Source organism: Pristis pectinata, chromosome 12 (genome assembly GCF_009764475.1).
Source record: "Pristis pectinata isolate sPriPec2 chromosome 12, sPriPec2.1.pri, whole genome shotgun sequence".
Taxonomy (NCBI): domain Eukaryota; kingdom Metazoa; phylum Chordata; class Chondrichthyes; order Rhinopristiformes; family Pristidae; genus Pristis; species Pristis pectinata.
In genome coordinates, this window is record NC_067416.1 from 35755964 (window position 1) to 35776653 (window position 20690).

General features: G+C 41.1%; 1 protein-coding gene across 1 annotated transcript in view; it reads right to left on the reverse strand.

Annotated features, from left to right (window-relative positions):
• Positions 1–20690, reverse strand: part of pcdh15b (protocadherin-related 15b) — a 564355-nt gene that overhangs the window by 270839 nt on the left and 272826 nt on the right. Inside the window, exon 17 of the mRNA XM_052027763.1 lies at positions 16222–16315. Within this exon, the coding sequence (XP_051883723.1) occupies positions 16222–16315 (94 nt within the window). The remainder of the gene's footprint in view (positions 1–16221; positions 16316–20690) is intronic.

The following is a 20690-nucleotide window of genomic DNA, read 5'->3' on the forward strand; positions in this document are numbered from 1 at the left end:
TACCGTTCTTTTGTGTGACCTTGCTTTGTGCAAATTGCCATATTTCCTACATTACAACAGTAACTAAACTTCAAAAGAACTAACTTGTTTGAAAAGTACTTAGAATACCCTGAAGTCAATAAAAGTGCTGTATAAATGCAGGTTTTTATTCTTTTAGGGAGACTGAGGGGTTTGCTTTTAAATGATTCTTGCATTGTTGCCAAATATGGGAAAAGTTATCATGGTACAATGTGTTGAGCACATTATCAAAATTTAGGAACAACAAGCAATCTGCTGGAGGAACTCAGCAGGTCGACCAGTATCTGTGGGTGCGGGAGGTGGGAGTGAATTGTCGTTGTTTCAGATGGAAATGCTGCAGCAGCCCTGATGCAGAATTTTGACCCAAAATGTCGACAGGGCAGGCACGGTAGTGTAGCGGTTAGCGTAACACTATTACAGCGCCAGCAACCCGGGTTCAATTCCAGCCACTGTCTGTAAGGAGTTTGTACGTTCTCCCCGTGTCTGCGTGGGTTTCCTCTGGGTGCTCCGGTTTCCTCCCACATTCCAAAGAGGTATGGGTTAGGAAGTTGTGGGCATGCTATGTTGGCGCCAGAAGCGTGGCGACACTTGCGGGCTGCCCCCCAGAACACTCTACACAAAAGATGTATTTCACTGTGTGTTTCAATGTACTTGCGACTAATAAAGATATCTTATCAATTCCTTTCCCCTAGAATGCTCCTCGATAAGCTGAGTTGCTCCAGATTCCAGCATCTGCAGGCTCTTGTGTCATCAAAAATTAAGTCTTCTATTTAGTTTGTACAGAAATTAGCCTAACAATTATATGTTTGTTAATATAAGTATCTCCCTATTAAAACCTGTAAGGGGTATATTGATGAGTAGTAGTAGGATATGTGAATAAATGCCAATGTTATGATTTTAACTGCTGGCCACTGAACTGTATGATTGGTAGGAAATCTGAGCGATCACATTGTTGATGGACAACCCGTCCACTTCATGTACAATGTTTTCAGTGGGCCTGCAGAGGGCTATTTACTATCCTAATAGACTTTTTCAGAGAAAGGTTGTGCCAAATGTGAGACATTGATCTCTGGGGTTGTTGAAAATATGTCAGGAAGATGAGTGAGGAGTAAGCTCCTAAATTTTCTGATACATCCCTGGAGATCCTAATTAATGATATGAAAGAACAGAAGAGTATCCTGTTTCAATTCAATGGAAGGAAGTTGCCCAATGGAAGAAGGATTTTGTAGTGGGGTGATGTGAAGAGTTAGAAGCAGTGACATCACTCATAAGCCGCAGGTTCCTCTACAGGAGAAGATTCAATGAATGGAGCAACTTCCATTTCTTCATTAGAGTGAAAATAGCACCTTCACATTGTGTGTCCTCAGTGTTCTTGTCTCCTGTGTATCACACCCTTCTCCCTCAATCACAGAGGAAAATTGTGCCTCTTCTCTCAATCCAAGCATAAACCCACTTGTTGCCTGCACCTGACACAAACTGAATTCTTAATTCGCTTGGCAGGAAATTGTAAAATAATGATGTCCCATTTTTAGTTTGATAACACTGCCAATTTCTTTGTACTATATTCCATTCTGCTTTCATCTTGCTTCTCCCTCAACATACACATCATATGATGTAGCTGTACACTTATGCTCGTCTCTTTGCAACAGTCTTATGAGGATAGGTTGAGTGAGCTGGGGCTTTTCTCTTTGGAGAGGAGGAGGATGAGAGGTAACTTGATAGAGGTGTACAAGATGATAAGAGGCATAGATCCAGTGGACAGTCAGAGACTTTTTTCCAGGGTGAAAATGGCTAACACGAGGGGCCATAATTCTAAGGTGATTGGAGGAAGGTAAGTTTTTTACACAGAGAGTGGTGGGTGCATGGAATGCACTGCCGGCAGAGGTTGTGGGGGCAGATACACTAGGGACACTTAAGAGACTCTTAGATAGCCACATGAATGATAGAGAAATGGAGGGCTATGTGGGAGGGAAGGGTTGGATAGATATTAGAGCAGGATAAAATGTCGGCACAACATCGTGGGCCGAAGGACCTGTATTGTGCTGAAATGTTCTATGTTCTAAATGTCTTCTCTTTTGACTAGCAAGATATTGCCTGCAGAATATTAACCAGGCTAATGGTACTTTCCATTATTTATGCACACATGGTGCAACAACTTCAGGTGAACAGAGGATGCAAATTTTCAAAAGTTGCTCTCCAAGTTGGGGCACGCCATCGTATTTTGTCTGATTGCATTGAGTGTTGTGAAGTTGTTGCACATGCAGTGGATATGAATACATTCTTAGGGCTTTAATTATATGTAATTAAAGATGCTGGGCTAAGTCTAATTAATGGCATATTCTGACATCTAGTGAGACTCTCCAAAAACTTTAATATGGGTAGAGAGGTCTTAACGTATGCCTATTGGGATTTAATTATGATTCTGTCCGGCACCTCGGCAAAGTCTTAGAGTCAGTTTATTCTAACAAATTACTGTCAGCCTTTAGAATCAAAATTCTATTAAAATATCTCAGCCCAATGGGCCTAATTAAGATAGATACAGAGAAATTAAATGCTCATGTTAATATTTTTATTTGATGGCTTTTGGAACTGTACAAAGATTACAGGAGTATCAAACCATTTTTATCACGGAGCATGGCATGGAACCTGCTAGAAACTGTTATGAAAGCTTGGGGTCTCTTTAAACACCTGAGTTTTCTTATCCACGGAAGCATTTTGCCACGTTTTTCGTGTTGTTTTGTGTTGGCACCAATGATAAGATATACAGGTGAGATATGGGACTCTACAAATTTAACCACACTTAACACGTTTGTTTCAAATCAGATATTGTGCGGATGTTTCTTTGAGGAAGCAATTCCCTCTTTTATCTTCATTTTTGTTATTGAGGATGATTTGCTTCCCCTCTCCAGCTTTCTGTAGTGGCTGATGAGGTCATTGTGAGACCCATAGACTCTGATATAGGTGGAGTAGGAGATGGTTGGTGGGGCAGGTGGCTGGGTACTTTGGGGGATGGTGCTTTCCTTCTGCCATTCGAGCTATGCTTCCGCATACTTCTGATGACGAAGTCGGAAGTTCTCGGTGCCATTCTGGGTGCTCCTCCTTCAGTCTGAGCAGTCATGAGCCAGGGATTCCCATGCGTCGGTGATGATTTACATTGTTTCAAGGAGGCTTTAAAAGCATCACTCAATCATCTCCTTTGTCCTCCCAGTAACCTCTTACTGTGACAGAGCATGGAGCAGAGCACCTGTTTCAAGTGCTGGGTACACAAATTGAGCAGCCCATCCATCAGAACTGGCTGAGTGTAATTAGAGTCTTGATGCTGGGATGTAGGTCACGGAGAGGACATTGGTTTGCTTTTCCCATGAAAGGACATGGAGGATTTTGGAGAGAAGGTGTTTGTGGTATTTCTCCAGTGCTTTGAGGTGAATCTGAAGATTATGGGAGGGCAGGGATAATTGCAGCTCAGTACATCACAAGCTTTGTGCCAGACCTGAAATCTATTCCTCAGATGGCCAAAGACTGCACTGGTGCCAATGATAGATTTCTTCATCGATGTCTGTCTTTGCTGAGAGGTGACTCCCAGCATATGGAATATTATTGAGTCAAAACATACAGAAACGTGCCCTTCAGCCCACCATGTCCATGCCAAAAATCAAGTACCTATCCATACTGATAACGTTTACCAGCACTTGGTCCACAGCCTTCAAGCACTCATCTAGATTAAGAGATTTTTATTAGTCAAACGTACATCGAAACACACAGTGAAATGCATCTTTTGCGTAGTGTGTTCTGGGGGCAGCCCGCACGTCTCCGGTGCCAACATAGCATGCCTACAACTTCCTAACCTGTACATCTTTGGAATGTGGGAGGAAACTGGATCAGCTGGAGGAAACCCACGCAGACACGGGGAGAACGTACAAACTCCTAACAGGCAGTGGCCAGATTTGAACCCAGGTCACTGGTGCTGTAAGGTGTTACGCTAACTGCTACACTACCATGCCTGCTCCTTAAGATTATCCTTAAATGCTGTGAGAAGATCTGCCTCCCCTCAGGTAATGAGTTCCAGATTCCAACCACCTTCTGGGTGGAAAGTTCTTCCTCTAAACCTCTTAACCTTTGCCTTAAACTAATGCCCTCAAGTTACTGATATCTCTGCTATGGGGAAAAGATTCCTGCTTTCCACTGTAGCCGTGCCCCTCATAATTGTGTATACCTCTATCAGGTTCCTGTTCAGCCTCTCCTGCTCCAAGGAAAAGAAATCCAGCATATTCAGTCTCTCCTCATAATGGAAATGCTCCACCCCAGCCAACATCCTCATGAATCTCCTCTACACTCATTCCAGTGCAATCATGTCCTTCCTATCCATGTTTTCCAGAGTCTCATCGTGGACCTTTATATCACAGGGGCAGTGTTGTGTAATAGTAGTAGCGGACTTTGGTTTTCTGTACAAGGCCTATTCTCTTGTGTGTCTCAATGAACACGCCAACAATAACTTGGAGCTTGGTTTCCAAGCATGCACATATGCAAGCTTTGTCTGCTTACTGCAGCTTGATGACAGGTTGCAGTAACCTTAGTTCTGGGGTGGAGATGACAGAGGTTGAACAATTCCCTGTTCACCCCATAGATTAGTTTCATTCTGGAGGAAATCTGTTGGAGCTGAGGTGCAACATTGCAGTGAGAAAGGCCAGGGAAATAGCGGCAAGCAATGCCACAGCCCTGTTTGACCTCAGTTTGCACTGGGATTGGGTCTCTGGTGAACCTGTTGGTTAGGATCTCATTTTCCATGTTATCATGTAGCAAACGCACAATGGAAGTGAATTTCTGATGGCAGCCAAATTTGAGGACTCCATGGTCCCTCTTGCCTGGCTGAGCTGAAGGGCTTTGGAAGATCAAAAGTCATGTATAATAGTTAGTAATTCTCCCTGACATTTCCTTGGCATCATTGCACAATGAAGGTCACGTCCACTGTGCCTCTCAATGGACAAAATCCGTCCTGTGATTCAGGAAGCAGCTCATTGGCCATTGGGAGAAGGAGGCTGAGATGATTCATGTGATGAACTTTCCTCTGGAAGATCTGTCTACAGTTACCGCAATTGGATTTTTTTTCCATTCTTGCAGTCACAATTACAGCATCTCTGAAGTCCCCTGTCTGTCCTTTTTTCCCCAGACATGGGGGGACCAAGCTATGAATTTATGACAGGAATTCTCTTCACCTTGTTTTAGAACTTCAGCAGGGATACTATTTGCCCTGTTGTTTTTCAGCGGACCGGTAGCTTTTAAAACTTCTTATGGTCTAGCAGCAACAAGACTGGACTGGACGGTGTACTATGGGTCGAAGTTTAGGACATGCATCAAGGGTCATATTCACAGTTGACGAGTTCTTTGAAGTGCTCCTACAAACAGGCATTGTTTGCATCTTTGTTGATAAGTGGTCCTCTGTTCTTATCTCTCCAGAGTGGGCCCTTGGGTGCTTGGGCTGTAGACAGTCTTGACACCTCTGAAGAATCCATTTATGTTATGGTTACTGGAGAGCTGTTTGAGCTCCTGCACTCTTTCCACCCACCCAATGTTTGTTAGGTCATGTTTTTTTTTGTTGGACATCAGCCTTCAGGTGCCTGTGAACCTGCTTACTTTCCTCCTGAAATATAGTGGTGTTTCCAATCCAAGAAGACCTTAAATTTGTGGTTGATTATTGCCTGGATCTGCTGGACATTCGCATCAAACCAGTCCAGGTTTTTTTCTGGTGGAGAAGCCTAGAGTCTCTTCACAATAATGATGGACTTCAGGACAGTCCAGATACTGTGATCCTCTACAAGTCCTGTTGGTTCTCAAGATATAAGTATGTAATTGTTGAGAAGCAGATCCTCTGTGCCATTTCTTCTTACTAGCAAGTAAACTAGCTGCGTGTTTCCATTAACTGAAATGAAGTTGTGTATGGTGAGACCATGACATACCAATTAGTCCTAGCTAATGACAGAAAATTAAGCTATTGATTAAGAGAATTCTGTTCCTCGTTATAGTTATGGAATTGAGTTCATGTTACTTGTCAGGTAGCAACAAATAACAACTGACTTACTGCTGTCAAAATGATCTTCCTGGCCAATCAAAATACTTCCAAACAAATAAACTCTTAAAATAATTTACAGCAAGCCTTCCATAGCCCACTTTTATAACAAGCCACACATTAAAGACAGAGATGAGATGATTTTTTTTCTCTCTCTCAGAGTGTCGCAAGTCTTTGCAAAGGGGTGATTGGTTACTGTGGGTAGAATAGAATACAGGTCGGAAGTTTCAGTCAGATCGTCCACGATCCTATTAAGTGGCGGAGCAGGCTCGAGGAGCCAAGTGGCCTAGTTGTGCTCCTAATTCATACATTGATGTGAACAATCCAAGTCAAGGTAACTTCTCCTCATCATTTATAAATGAAACATCACATCCTGCTTTTGAAAATCAAAAAACTGCAGATGCTGGAAATCTTAAAACAGAAAATGGTAGAAAGAGAAACAGTTAACATTTCAGACCCGTGAACTTCGTCTCCCTCCAAACACCCCTTCAACATTTTAAATACATTTTGAACCTGCTAATTTATTTCAGGTCAGGTCATTTCTTTACATGCTGAACTTTGCTAGTCCAGGGTTTTTGATTCTTGGTTAACTTATCAGGCATTCACAACATTGACTCTAGGACTTGAAAATGTTCTTCTCGTTACTTGAAAATTCAAAATTTAATGGTGCAACTTACAGGCTTTTGCCTTCTGATATTCGTCCATTTGTTTTAAGTGAGTTAATGATAAATAGAGTAGCAAAGAAGCTTCATAGAAATACATTAACATCTATCATTAATGTGACTTAAATCACTGTGTTTGACAGTTACAGCATTGTGTCAGCACCTGCAAACTAGCCAAAGAAAAATGATGCTTTTATCAGCAGCAGTTTGAGAGCTTTGTTCCGTCATTTTGATGATCAAAGTGATGAAAGATAACTAAAGGGCTTGTAGTTAGAATTTGCTCAACCAGGCAAGTAGAAACAAACCAGCTAGTTGAATATAACTTTATCTGCAGAGAGTTGTGGACACAGCCCAGCATGTCACGGAGACCAGCCTTCCCTCCTTGGACTCTCCTTGGTCTTTATCTCTCGCTGCCTTGGTGAAGCAGTCAGCATAATCAAAGACCCCACCCATCCATTCTCTCTTCTCTCCTCTTCCATCAGGTAGAAGATACAGGAGCCTGAGGGCACATACCACCAGGTTCAAGGACAGCTTCCATCCCACTGTGATAAAACTATTGAACGGTTCCCTTATACGATGAGATGGACTCTGACCTCATAATCTACCTTGTTGTGACCTTGCACCTTATTGTCTACCTGTAGCTGTGGCACATTGTACTGTTATTGTGTTTACCTGTACTACCTCAATGCACTCTGTACTAACTCAATATAACTGCACTGAGTAATGAACTGACCTGTACGATCAGTATGCAAGACAAGTTTTTCACTGTACCTCAGTACAAGTGACAATAATAAACCAATACCAATACTAAACTTCATGACAGACTGAGGAAAGAGATCTTGTTTTATAATTATAAAAGTTTTAGCTGAATATGATTGCCAAAGTATACTTAATAACCATCTAGTGCAGTGGATATAGATGAAACTTAAAGCATTTGAAAATTAATCCCAAATTCAAAATGGAACATATGGTTCAAGAGGAAGATAAAAGTTTAACGTACAAGTTATTGAAGCAGGTTAAAGATTTGAGAATATAAACCTAACGTGCACAAGATTTGGGCAAGAACTGCAGGACCCTGGCAGTTGCCCTGGTTTACAGGAAGATAGGGAAGGAGCAAGAGAATATGAAAGCTCCAAAGAGGATCAGTCTGCCAAGCTAGGCAGGCTGTTATTTGGGGTTTGAAGGGGAAGTTTACATGGCGGCTAGAGTCACAGGATGTGCAAATGTGCAAACATGTCCATGATCTGGGGATTTTTCCAAGGCTAGATGGAGGCAGTGTTCAGCAGTAGGAAGCTGAAGACTTCCTTGAGAAGGCAAGGTTCTCTCTGGCCCTCGAAAAATGTTATACAAAGTAATTGCCTCTGTTGGTGGCAGATCCTGCCGTGTTTTCTGAAAACAATGTGGCAACATTTGCATTTCTATCAGGCTCACAACTGATCTTTTTGAAGCCTGATTTAAATTTCTACAGAAAAACTGGTGCATCTTGCAAACTGCTGCTGTAGGAATGCACAGGTCAGGTTATCATCGTATGTGGCAATTTTTTAAATACATGGATTAGTCCCACCCCTCCCTCAATCCCAGGGTAAATTAATATCAAGATCATTATTTACATTCACACCCACGATGGTAATGGGATGTGCATGATGATCTCCTGCCAATGCAACTAGCTTCCAGTATGGACAGAAAGAAGCTGGGAGTTTAATTTGAAGTTGCAACAGTTTAAAGCATCACAAGTATGCTTTCTGGTGGCAGACCACAGTTACAATTACAACTGCTTCATTTGCACCAACATGAAAACAACAGTCAAACTAATCAAACAATAGAACTGTTTGTAAAGTTGGATTGACATTCAGGAGGGAAAAATTATAGGGTAATGAATGCAGTGAGTTAAAGAATTTTGCAATTTAATTATGCTGACTGTTCAGTATATTTTAAGTCAGTTGTTTCACTGCTGCATTAAAAAGCATATATAAAATAAATAATATGCTCAGAATTCATTAAAAAGCTCTTTCAGCAGGTTGCAAGCTGTAATAAAATATATGGTTCTCTCTAACGAATACAAATAAAGCAAACCAAAAAAAGTAAAGTCGGCATGTAGAAGTTCAAGTCAGAATTACTCTGAAATGAAATACTACCCAATTTTTTAATACATTTTTGGGGATCTGCATCACTGGCTAGGTATGGCATTTTTGCCCATCTTTGGTTGCCCTTCAGATGGTGGTGGTGAGTCTGCTGGTGCTGTGTGCTGGTGAGCTGTTTGAGTGTTGCTGGGGCTGTGTTCATCCAGGCAAGTGTAGGGTGTTCCATTACGCTTGTAACCTGCACCATGCAGATGCTGGAAAGGCTTTAGGGTGTCAGGAGTTGAGTCACTTGCCACAGTATACCTAGTCTCTGACTTGCTCTTGTAGCTGCGGTATTTGCAGCTGGGCAGGCATGATAGTGTAGTGGTTAGTGTAACACGTTACAGCACCAGCAACCCGGGTTCAATTCCGGCTATTCCAGCTGCACGTTCTCCCTGTGTCTGCGTGGGTTTCCTCCGGGTGCTCCGCCTTCCTCCCACATTCCAAAGACGTACAGGTTAGGAAGTTGTGGGCATGCTATGTTGGCGCCGGTAGCGTGGTGACACTTGCGGGCTGCCCCCAGAACACTCTATGCAAAAGATGCATTTCACTGTGTGTTTTGATGTACATGTGAGTAATAAAGATATCTCATCTTATCATATTTATTTGGATGGTCCAATTGAGCTTCGGGTCTGTGGTAACCTCCGGCATGTCAAGGGCTGATGGTTAGACTTTTTCTTCTTGGATATGGTCATTGACTCATACTTCTGTGGCCTAAACATTATTTACCACTTATCAATCTATGCCTGAATATCATCTAGATATTTCTGCATGGAGACATGGACTGCTTCATTTGCTGAGGAGCACTGAGGAATTGAGAACTGTGCAATGATTAGCAAATGTCCCCTCTTCTAATTTCATATTGGTTAAATGGTCATGGACGAAGCAACTCTGGATGGTTGGGCTGAGGACACTGTCCTGAGGAGCTTCTGCAGTGATGTCCTAGGGCTTGGATAATTGACAACCAATAACCTAACACGCATTCAATGTGTGAAGTATGACTCCAACCATTGGAGTGTTCTCTACTTAATGTCCATAGACTTCAGTTTTACATGGCTACCTGATGCTACACTCGATCAATTGCTGCCTCAATATCAAGAGTAGCTAATCTCTGGAATTCAACTATCAGAAGCACCTTCCATCACCCTGTTAATGAATGAGAGTGTACTGTGTGGTAGTCAGCAGGATTGGATTTGTCCTGGGCAATGTTTCACATTGTCAAGTAGGTGCCACTGTTATAACTTCATTGGAACAGTGTGGTTAGACATTAGGTGAATTCTGGAACTCTGGTCTTCAATACTACAGCGGGCATATTATCTGATCCCACAGCCTTTGCCGTACCCAGTACTCTGAGCCATTTCTTGATTTCATGCGGATTTCAGCTGGTTGCAAACTGGCTTCTGTGATGCTGGGGATCTCAAAAGGATCAGCCAACTGTGGTTGAGGATGGGGATTTTCTTGGAGCCTCCCCCCCTTTCATTGCTTAATTGTCCACCACTGCACAAGTCTAGATGTGGTAAGACTGCGGAGCTTCAATCTGATCTGCTGGTTGTGAGACTGGTTAGCTCTGCCTTTTGCATGCTAAATCTAGCATGCAGTTAGTGCTGGTTGCAACCTCATTTACAGGTATGCCTGGTGTTGCACTTGCCATGTTCTCCATTCCTCACTGAAACAGAGTCGATCCCCAGGCTTGAGTTAAATGGTAGTGCGACGGATATGCTGGACCATGAGGTTACAGATTGCTGTGGTGTACATTTCCAATGCTGCTGATTGTTTCTGATTTTCAGCTGCCAGATCTACTCTATCACATTTAACATCATGGTAGTAACATACAATGCAATGGAAGGTGTCCTTGGCGTGAAGATGGATCTTTGCCTCCACAAGGACTGCATGGCAATCACTTTTATCTTGGACAGTTGCATCTGCCAAGGGGAGATTGATGAGGAAGAGTCAAAAAGGTTTATCACTCATGTTGGTTCATTGAACATCTGCCACAGACCTGTTCTATGCCTTTGCTCTGTATTTCAGGACTCAGCCAAGTGCAGTTCTTGCTGATAGAAATATTGATGATCCCCAGCCACTTGCTCGCATCCTTGTTACTTTGAGTGGATTTTCCAAGAGTTGCTTAACATGGAGAAGCACTGGTTCATCAGCTAAGGGAAAACAATTGGTAGTAATGAGGAGGAGGTTTTCTTGCCCATATTTGATCCAAATGCTATGAGTCACCATGGTGCCTGGAATCAATGTTGAGTATTCTCAGGGCTGGTCCCTCCCACCTGTACAGTACTGGGCCACCACCTGCATGTCTGTCCCACTGGTGGGACAAAGCGTGCCCAAGGATTATGATGGAGGAGCTCAACACTGTCTTGTAAGTTATGATTTCCCAGGCTTTGACATGTTCAAATTCATTAATATTGAGTGATCTGTCTTTACTTCTATCTTTTTCAATGTAGTAATTACGGCACAACTGAGTAGATTACCAGGGCATTTTGACAGGCATTTAAAGAGGGAGATTCAGATTCAGATTAGTTTATTGTCATATAGACCAGGGTGCAATGAATTCCTTGCTAGTGTGGAGCTCACAGTATAAATAGTATAATAATATTTACAATAATAAATACAATGATGAGTGCAAAAACAACAGAATGGTGCAAAGTATAGTACTGCAAACTGATGGAGTGCAAAAAGAAATGATAAAGTGACGATAACGGAAAAGGAGAACTAAGGATCCAGAAATGTGGCAACACCACCGGGAAGAGTATGTGAAAGAGGTGATTGGTTCAGAAGTCTGACAGCACTGGGGAACAAGCTGTTCTTGAGTCTGGTTGTCCGGGCTTTCAAAAAGGTAGAAGAGAGAAAAGGGAATGGTCAGGGTGGCAGGCACCTTTGATGATACCGTTGGCCTTCCTGATGCAAGGCACTGTGAAGATGGACTGAATGGAAGGATGTGATGGAAGGAGCAGTGTTTACCACTCTCTGCAGGTTCTGACAGTCCGCAGCAAAGCAGTTGCCATACCTGTCAGGATACTTTCTGTAGCACATCTGTAGAAGTTTGAGAGAATCCTCGTGGACAAGCCAAACCTTCTCAGACGCCTAAGAAAGTACATAAGTTGATGTGCTTTCTTGATCATTGCATCAGTGTAAAGGGACCAGGAGAAGTTGCTGGTGGTATGGGTGCCTAGGAACTTGAAGCTGTGGACCATCATTCCAGCAGCTCCACTGATTACATAATCATCTATTTGTGGGCTGGAGTCACCTACCAGTGGGTCCAGAGTCACATATAGGCCAGATTGAATATGAATGGCAAATTACCTTCCATGAAGGGCATTAGTGAACCAGATATGTTTTTACAACAATCCAGTTGATTTGTTGTCATCATTATTGATGATTTTTTAAAAAAAATTGTATTATTAATTCCACAGCTGCTACAAGGGGATTTGAATTCAAGTCTCCCAATTGTTAGTTCAGGCCTCTGGATTACCAGTCTGTGAGCTTAACTGCTGTGACAGAACTGTATGCAATGATTAATGAACTGCACCCTTTCTTGCCAGTGAAAGGTTCCTGAAAGAACATTAAATGGATGATATTTACGATGTGCAGGTGGACACAGTGAGACAAATAGGCTGCCATGGTTGGCACCCTGCAAAGAGATGTTTTATCCAAGAACCTGGCAGAAAAGAGCTGACATGGTGATTGATTGCTCATTGCAACACCCAGAAATCTTGGCTGTAAATGTTAAAGATAATATCATATTTCAAGAAAGGTGCCAAAGTGATTTTACCCTGAAGACTTCCATAACAAGTTTCTATCCCAAATACGGACCATCTAATCTTATTACTCCAAAGCTGCCACTCAGCATTATGGATCTTTGAATTGTTGTACTGCAACTTACATCTGAAGAATTAATGTACACTGAAATAGTAACGTTCTTCAAACCTTAAGCCTTATGCTCAACTATTGACATAAGCTGCCTGCAATTTGGGCCCCTCTTTAAAACCCTTCAAGAACTGAATCCTTCTAGCTCTTACCCCCTGCCACTGACAACTGTGCTTTCAAATGTCTCAGCGTTCTGAAGTTCACACCTTCATCTTCAATGTCTTTCTCCTCCATCACAAACTCAGGACCTACTGTTTTGTGCCTTACAGCACTTCAAAAATTGTCTGTAAATTGAATTAGGCCATCTGGATAATGGCTGGAACACACTGAGTTTTAGCTGGGGGCTCCGTAGAGAATTGTCAACTGGCTCATATGTGTGAATCAGCTCGTTCCTTGACCTCCACGCCCATGCATGGATGTTTGGAACGAGTTGGAGATCATATGCCAGGGGTCAGAACACAAATGTCCTGAGCTTGGGCCAAATGGGCTTTGCTTTTCAGTCTTACATTAGCCATGGTTAGTGAATGTCACGTGACCTCATTCATTTGCCTGAGATCACTGACTTTCATTGAAGATGTACTGTAAGTGCAGGTGAGTTGTTTTATTCAGTTTATTTTATTTAATCTTAATGTTTATAATTAATAACTGGTATTTAAAATGTACTTTGGAGTTATTACTTGCATTTTATTATTATTATCTTTTAAAATTACTTAAATCAATTTGAACAGTTTGATATATCTTTGACTGTCAGAGAGATTCAATAATTATTCAAAGGCCTCTGACATCAGTGAGCATACCAAGTGCAGGGCCTTTGATTAAGCCACCTTCAAGCTGGTTGCCCCTTCTGGCCTATTCCATCCGGTGAGACAGCTGCAGTATCAAGGCTTTGAGGATGATAAGCCCTGTGAGGCAGCAAATAGTAAGTGCAGCTGCGCAAACTGCAATGGGGATGAGAGCAAGTGTTGGAAAGTGTTGCTGGTTTGCATATGATCCAACCAACAGGAAGGTGCTTTATAAATGCAAGTCTTTTTATAAACTCACTTTGATTAAACTTTCAGATACCCCTCCTAATAACTCCATCTCTGACTAACAAAGAGAGAATCTAATTGATATTGAAATGTTTCAGACACTATTAGTTGAAAAATTAAAGTGAGCTGGTTAAGAGAGAAAGTATAGAACATTTGGTTTGAATTTTTGGATTCATATGTTTATATTCTGCACCCCCCTCAACTCCTTACAATAATCTCCAGCTGTTCAAATGAAGCAAATGCTTCTCCTTGATAATACAAAAAGATATTAGGACATCATTTCCTAAAGAAAATAATAGTTCTCATTTTTATGATGCTTTTTGTGACTTCCAAGAATGTTTTACAGCTAATTACTTGATTCTGAATGCAGTTACCGTGTAATATAGGAAACACAACAGTTTATTTGCACACAGCTGGTTCCAACAAACATAAACGGCCAGATATGCCATTCTTGTGATGTTGTTTGAAAGATAAATGTTGGCTCTGAAACCAGAAAAACTCTCCAGGTTTCTGATTATTAGCATGCCCACCTGCAAGAGCAGATGGGTCTCATCCAAAAGACAAGCACTGCATTCCGCTTTACTGCATAAAAACATCAGGTTAGATTATCTGCTCAAGTGTCTCCAGTGGAATTTGAACCCATAACCTTCTGACTCAGAGTCACTGATGCTATAAATGAGATTAGGTTGACACACTGTATTTTTCCTCAATCCTGCTAAGTCTCTTTAACCAATTAAACTGACCTGCTCTGTAAATTTTCTAACTACCTTCTTCATAAGATTCTCCAAAATCAAATGAATCAAAGGCTCTCTTCTAAATCCCAGAAAACAAAGATACTGAGACAGCAGAATTTAAATACCTTCAAACCCAAATGTTTTTGTTAACTGAAATCATCAGTACAATGCAACATTTGTGTATATTTCCAAATTGTGTATTCAACTCTGTTTGAGGCATTGTCAAGCAAACTATAACAATAAACGTCTGTTGGAAAATGCTTGGTGGAAGATCTTGGCAGGTGAATCTTTATGAGCAAAGCCACTGAGTTTACAATAATCACCAAAACAAAACTTAGCTCAATTTATATCATTTTTGTCACAAAGCAAAGCTAGAAGAGATCTTGCACAATTGATGCTGTAAATTATGGTAAAAGACAAAGAGAACTTTTATTTCTATTCAATATATATCTATTCTCATAAAACTAACATAGATAAACCATAACGGATGCTGGATCAATACCTGTGTAGAAGAGGGATTCCACTTATTATAAATAATAATGGTGCTTTACTTCAAGGAGGTGCACTCAGCAGCTTAAATGTGGTCACATTGTGCCTACCGCTCTTGTGTCAATCACATGTCAGAAATTAGTCTGAAACACTAAATCCTCAATTTTCCGAACTGCACTCCTGTCCGGCGAAACCATGCTCCACGAGCACAGATCTACTAATTTACCCAGTTGCACTTCCTTAAGTAGCGTCAGCCAGTGTAGGAGGAAGTCAGTGCCAGAGTAGAAGGGAATGAAATAGAATTGAATACTACTGATCTATCAACATGGAAAAATAGTGCATCCACAATGACAGTAACGTTAAAAATAAATTAACAATTGTGCAAAATACTGATGTCAAGAAGCCAGAATAAATCTTGATGGGCTGGAAATCCTAATGCAGTGTTACAATTATGTTATATGCTTATTGCCCAGTGCATTTATCGCCTTTGCACATATTCTTTTGCTTGCTGCAGAATTGTAAAGGAAAATGCACTGTCCAGGGCAGAGGCTTGGTCTGTGGAAATGGTGAGGGAAGAGTAGAGAGGGCTGGTGGTTGAGGACTCATTAAAATTAACAGCCAGGTTATGCAGGGAAGGGAGTTGGTGGTGGTTGTAGTGTTGATGGATCTATATCAGGGCTTTCATCAGAAATATGAGATGGGGCCGGGGGAAGGGGGGAGGCACTGAGGGAACCAGAGATCGTGGGAGATGTCAGATATTGGGGCCTGGGCTGATTTGAGAAGCGGTAGGGTGTGGTGAGACTAGTAAATGAGTGGTTCAGTAATGTGGGAGTTAAAAGTTGAGTACAGGCTTTGCATTATTTGGGATTCAGTCTGGCATTGTGCAATGAAAGCATGGTTGCCCAAGAATCACAAATCATGGCTACATCAGACAATGCAGACCCACTTCCCAGGCAATGCTCCAAAGTAGTGCAGAGCTGTCACTTAACAATTTGATACCAAACTAATTATGAAATTGCATCAGAAATGCAAATGGAATGATCACAGTTAAGTGCCCAGTTGAACTTGCACTGAGGTGCAAAATGATCCAGAAATGGTTCTTTCACTCTGCAAAAAGTGCATTTTCAATTGCATAGCACAAAAGTAAATCAATTGAATTTCTCAGTCCATAACTTCAATATGAACAACAGAATGGCTGCAAATGTGAATCAAAGAATTTAATTGACTTACTGAATCAGGCTTGCCATCTGATGCCGTGACAATCAGTATGTATCGATCAGTGCTCTCCCTGTCTAATGATTTTTCTAAGACTAACAGTCCAGTGCTAGGGAAAATAAAATGCAAGAAATGGTTTTAATAAACATGCTGCAAAAAGTTAAGAGATTAGAACAACTGAGTTTAGAAACAGGCCAAAGTGTACCCAGATTTTAGAATGAATTACTGTAATTTTAAGGACATTTCAAATTTCAGTGTATAAAACTGTATATCACACACAAAAATTGTTATTATTCTATGCAGAAAGAACAAATTCAGCATACTTGGTTATATTTTTGTGAATGGGGTGTCTGCACTTTTGTTTCTGATTATGCATTGACTCAATCTCTATTTCGGAGCCAGTTTGAAATGTGTTGAAAACAAATTCATGCCCTTAATGCACGATATAATACATGCCATACACACAAGGTAGTATTGCAACTTTTTCCCTCGATAACTGAGATTCAATTAACTTTTCCTCGGAAAAAATATGTGCATGAAATTAGACAAAAAAGACGCCAACATATATTGATGTGAAAGGTGGATATTTTTCTTGTTATGTTGAAAGCAACATCAAGAAATATTCCTTTGTTCGTTACCACTAAACATCAGCACATTTATTCCCCATTAGATTAGAGATCACGTTTTTTTCTGTCAATTTTATTTCTGGTAGGAAAAACAGCACTACCATTTCCACTTGTGCATTGTGGCAACCCTTGTACAAATGAAAGAACCTGTTCCACACTGGGTGTTTTGCACAAAGATCCAAAGTTGATGTTTGCATGGTGAAAAAAGGCACGTCAGTTCTGTGGTCAGCAGGTTCAGATCACTGTGTTAACTGAGTTCAGTGGGGAAAGTTGAACATTTGATACAAAATGGAATTTAGTCCAGAGGGGGAAGGAGGTGCCACAGTAAGTTAATTAAATGAAAATAGATCTATGGTATTTATATGCAAATTTAATTAAATAAATATAATTAATATTTCTGTCTCACTGCATGAGACAGAGAAGGCACTGCCAAAAATGCACAAGTATTTGGGGTTTTGCAGAAAGCAGTGCAATCTCAGTCAAGCATGCCCAAACCAAAAGATTGCAATTTGAAGAACTTTGGCACAAATTTATTGAGCCGTCAGGGTATGGGAAGAATTAAAAGGACATTTTGACCTACAAGGTAGTTAGATGGTGACCTTGATTTGGTCAGCAGTTATGGGCAAGAGACCGTGACTGAGATGTAGTGGTGGACAAGATTCAGCAATTTCCCTGGTCCAACAGATACAAGGTGCTTATTGTCGCTAGCAAAGACTGCAGGAGAGGTAGATTGTTGTACTCAGCAACATTCAAGTGATAGAGCAAAAGGAATGTGGTGGTGACACAGATGTCCTGAATATAAGAAAAAGGAGCACAAGTAGAGCTCATGGTGCCCTCAAACCTGCTGCGTCATTCAATAACATAATGGCTAATTATCTGCCTTGTCCATTTTCATCCCCAATACCCATATGCCTCAACACCCTGCAATACTTGTCCAGTGGTAGAGTTAAGGATCTCCTGTGGTCAAAGAACAGCTTGGAAAAGGATGTGGAGGATCAATTTACTGTGGGTCCACAGGGACAGAGCCAGGAACGAGGGTCTTTTATGGGAGCTTGACAAATAATTTGAGGATGACTACCTAAACCATGGACAAGTTGAAATAGGCTAAAACAGACTAAATGTAAGGCTGGAAATGTGATGTGGGAGGCAGAAGTTTCTTGGGAAATTAAGTCATGGTTATCTGGGGTGCAGCCATTATTGAGCATTCTTGGAAAAACCCTGTTTTAATAGCTCTGCTCCCTGAGCAGAGTGGATGCCCCACCCAGGTTTGCTCCCTCATTTACCTTTTCCCGTTCAGTGCTAACAACACCACCTATCATATCATCCCCCCCCACCACTTCTCATATCAACTTTCCCAAATCAACCATCTCACTATTCTGCTGCCCCCCACCCCCAACCAATACCACCCCTGACTCCCAATCATCAATGGCCATCAGTTCAAAAAATGACCACTGATTCTCCAATTTGCTCTCTACAGGCATTCAATCATTCCCATTGCTTCCTCCACTCAAGTTTTGGCTCCAACTTCCCAATCTGACCATCTATCCAAGAAACCATCACCCTGACTTTCCATTTCCCCTATTTCTGACCCCAATTGAGGTCCCAACTCGCCAATTTGAGCCCTCCAACTCTGCCTTGATCCCCTGCACCATGCAACAATGGTTTAGCACATATCTTCCCAAACACCACCGAATTTCAAGGATATGGAATTTTACTGGCAGTAATAGAACATTAATGACAATGTCACAACAAGGGAACATTCACAGTGCCATATGAGACTGCACAAAGCACCCACAAAAAGGCAAATGAGTTAACAAATGGAAATAAAGGATCTTAACTGGACCCAGTTCAAGAGCCACTCAAGTTGGAAACTAAATATTTGAGGTATTAAATCTTTAGTAATTTAGTCAAATGAAAAGGGAAGTGTGATAGTACTGAAATTAAAGAATGAAATGGTGAAAGAAATCTTAGGTCAGAATATGGTGAAAGTATGGGGAGAGTTACAAAGTAACAAAAGATCGAATTGCTGGTGGCAGTATGTTCTGACCTGTTTAACAGTAATCATAACATTAGACAGAGCAGAAAATCAGAGGAGTGTATAAAAAGCATATTGCAATAACCCTGGGCAGATTGGGAAACTATCAAAAGTAGGTTGGAAGGTGAGTTGATAAAATGCATTAAGACATTTTTCTATAATAATGTAGAGGAACCAATAAGGGAGAAAACTATTTTAGATCTAGCATTATGTAATAAGATAGGGTTAATAAGCAATCTTATTGTAAAGGATTCTTCAGGAAACAATGATAGTATTTCCATATTCATGTTATTATGTCTGAAGCTAAGGTATTAAGTTTAAACAAAAACAATTTCTGAAGTTTTAGAACTATGTTGAGTAGATTAGGAAATTAGATTTAATATATGATGTTGGTAAAGAAAATGCGAAGAAAAATTCAAAATTCTCAATGAATTCTCAATATTCTTTGAGAATTATTCTTGCATAGAATTCTCAATAAATTCTATGCAAGAATAGAGCCTCCAATGAAAATGTGATATTTACTCATTGGAGAGAAGGAGGATGAGGGGAGACATGATAGAGGTATACAAGATATTAAGAGGAATAGATAGAGTGGACAGCCAGCGCCTCTTTCCCAGGGCACCAATGCTCAAAACAAGAGGACATGGCTTTAAGGTAATGGGTGGGAAGTTCAAGGGAGACGTCAGAGGGAGGTTTTTCACCCAGAGAATGGTTGGTGCATGGAATGCGCTGCCTGGGGTGGTGGTGGAGGCTGATACATTAGTCAAGTTCAAGAGATTGCTAGATAAGAATATGGAGGAATTTAAGATAAAGGGATAAGTGAGAGGAAGATAGTCTTAGGTGTGGTTTGAAGGGCGGAACAACTTAGTGGGCTGAAGGGCCTGTATTGTGCTGTATTGTTCTATGGTTCTATGGAAGGGGTGCAGAGGAGATTTACAAGGATGCTGCCTGGATTGGGGAGCATGCCTTATGAAAACAGGTTGAGGGAACTCGGCCTTTTCTCCTTGGAGCGACGGAGGATGAGGGGGGACCTGATAGAGGTGTGTAAAATGATGAGAGGCATTGATCATGTAGATAGAGGCTTTTTCCCAGGACTGAAATAGTTGCCACAAGAGGACATAGGTTTAAGGTGCTGGGGAGTAGGTATAGAGGAGATGTCGGGGATAAGTTTTTTACTCAGAGAGTGGTGAGTGCATGGAATGGGCTGCCGGCAACGGTGGTGAAGGCAGATACGATAGGGTCTTTTAAGAGAATTTTGGATAGGTACATGGAGTTGAAAAAGATAGAGGGCTATGGGTAAGCCTAGTAATTTCTAGGGTAGGGACGTGTTCGGCACAGCTTTGTGGGCTGAAGGGCCTGAATTGTGCTGTAGGTTTTCTATGTTTCTATTACCACAGGTAATTGAAGGAGTTAAGGATTGTATTAGATTAAAAGAAGAATCTCAAATGTGACAGAAAGGAGTACCAAGTGCTGGATTGGTTGGTTGTAAAAATTAGCAAAACGTGATCAAGAAATTGAAAGAAAGACAGAAATAGTTAATGAGAATAAACTATCAAGATACACAAAAAGGATTGCAAAGGCTTTTATAAGTAGATAAGGAGGCATCAGTTTCTGGATGACAAAGATAGGAGAAATTATATAGAGGAATGAGGGACTGGCAGAGATGTTAAACAAATATTTTGTCTCTCTCTTTACAGTAGAGGACACAAAGTACATAACTAGAAATTATGGGTAACCAAAGGTCTGATGAGAGTGAAAAACACCAAGTAATTAATATTAATGAAGAGCAATTACTGGAACAATTAACAGGACTAAAAGCTGAC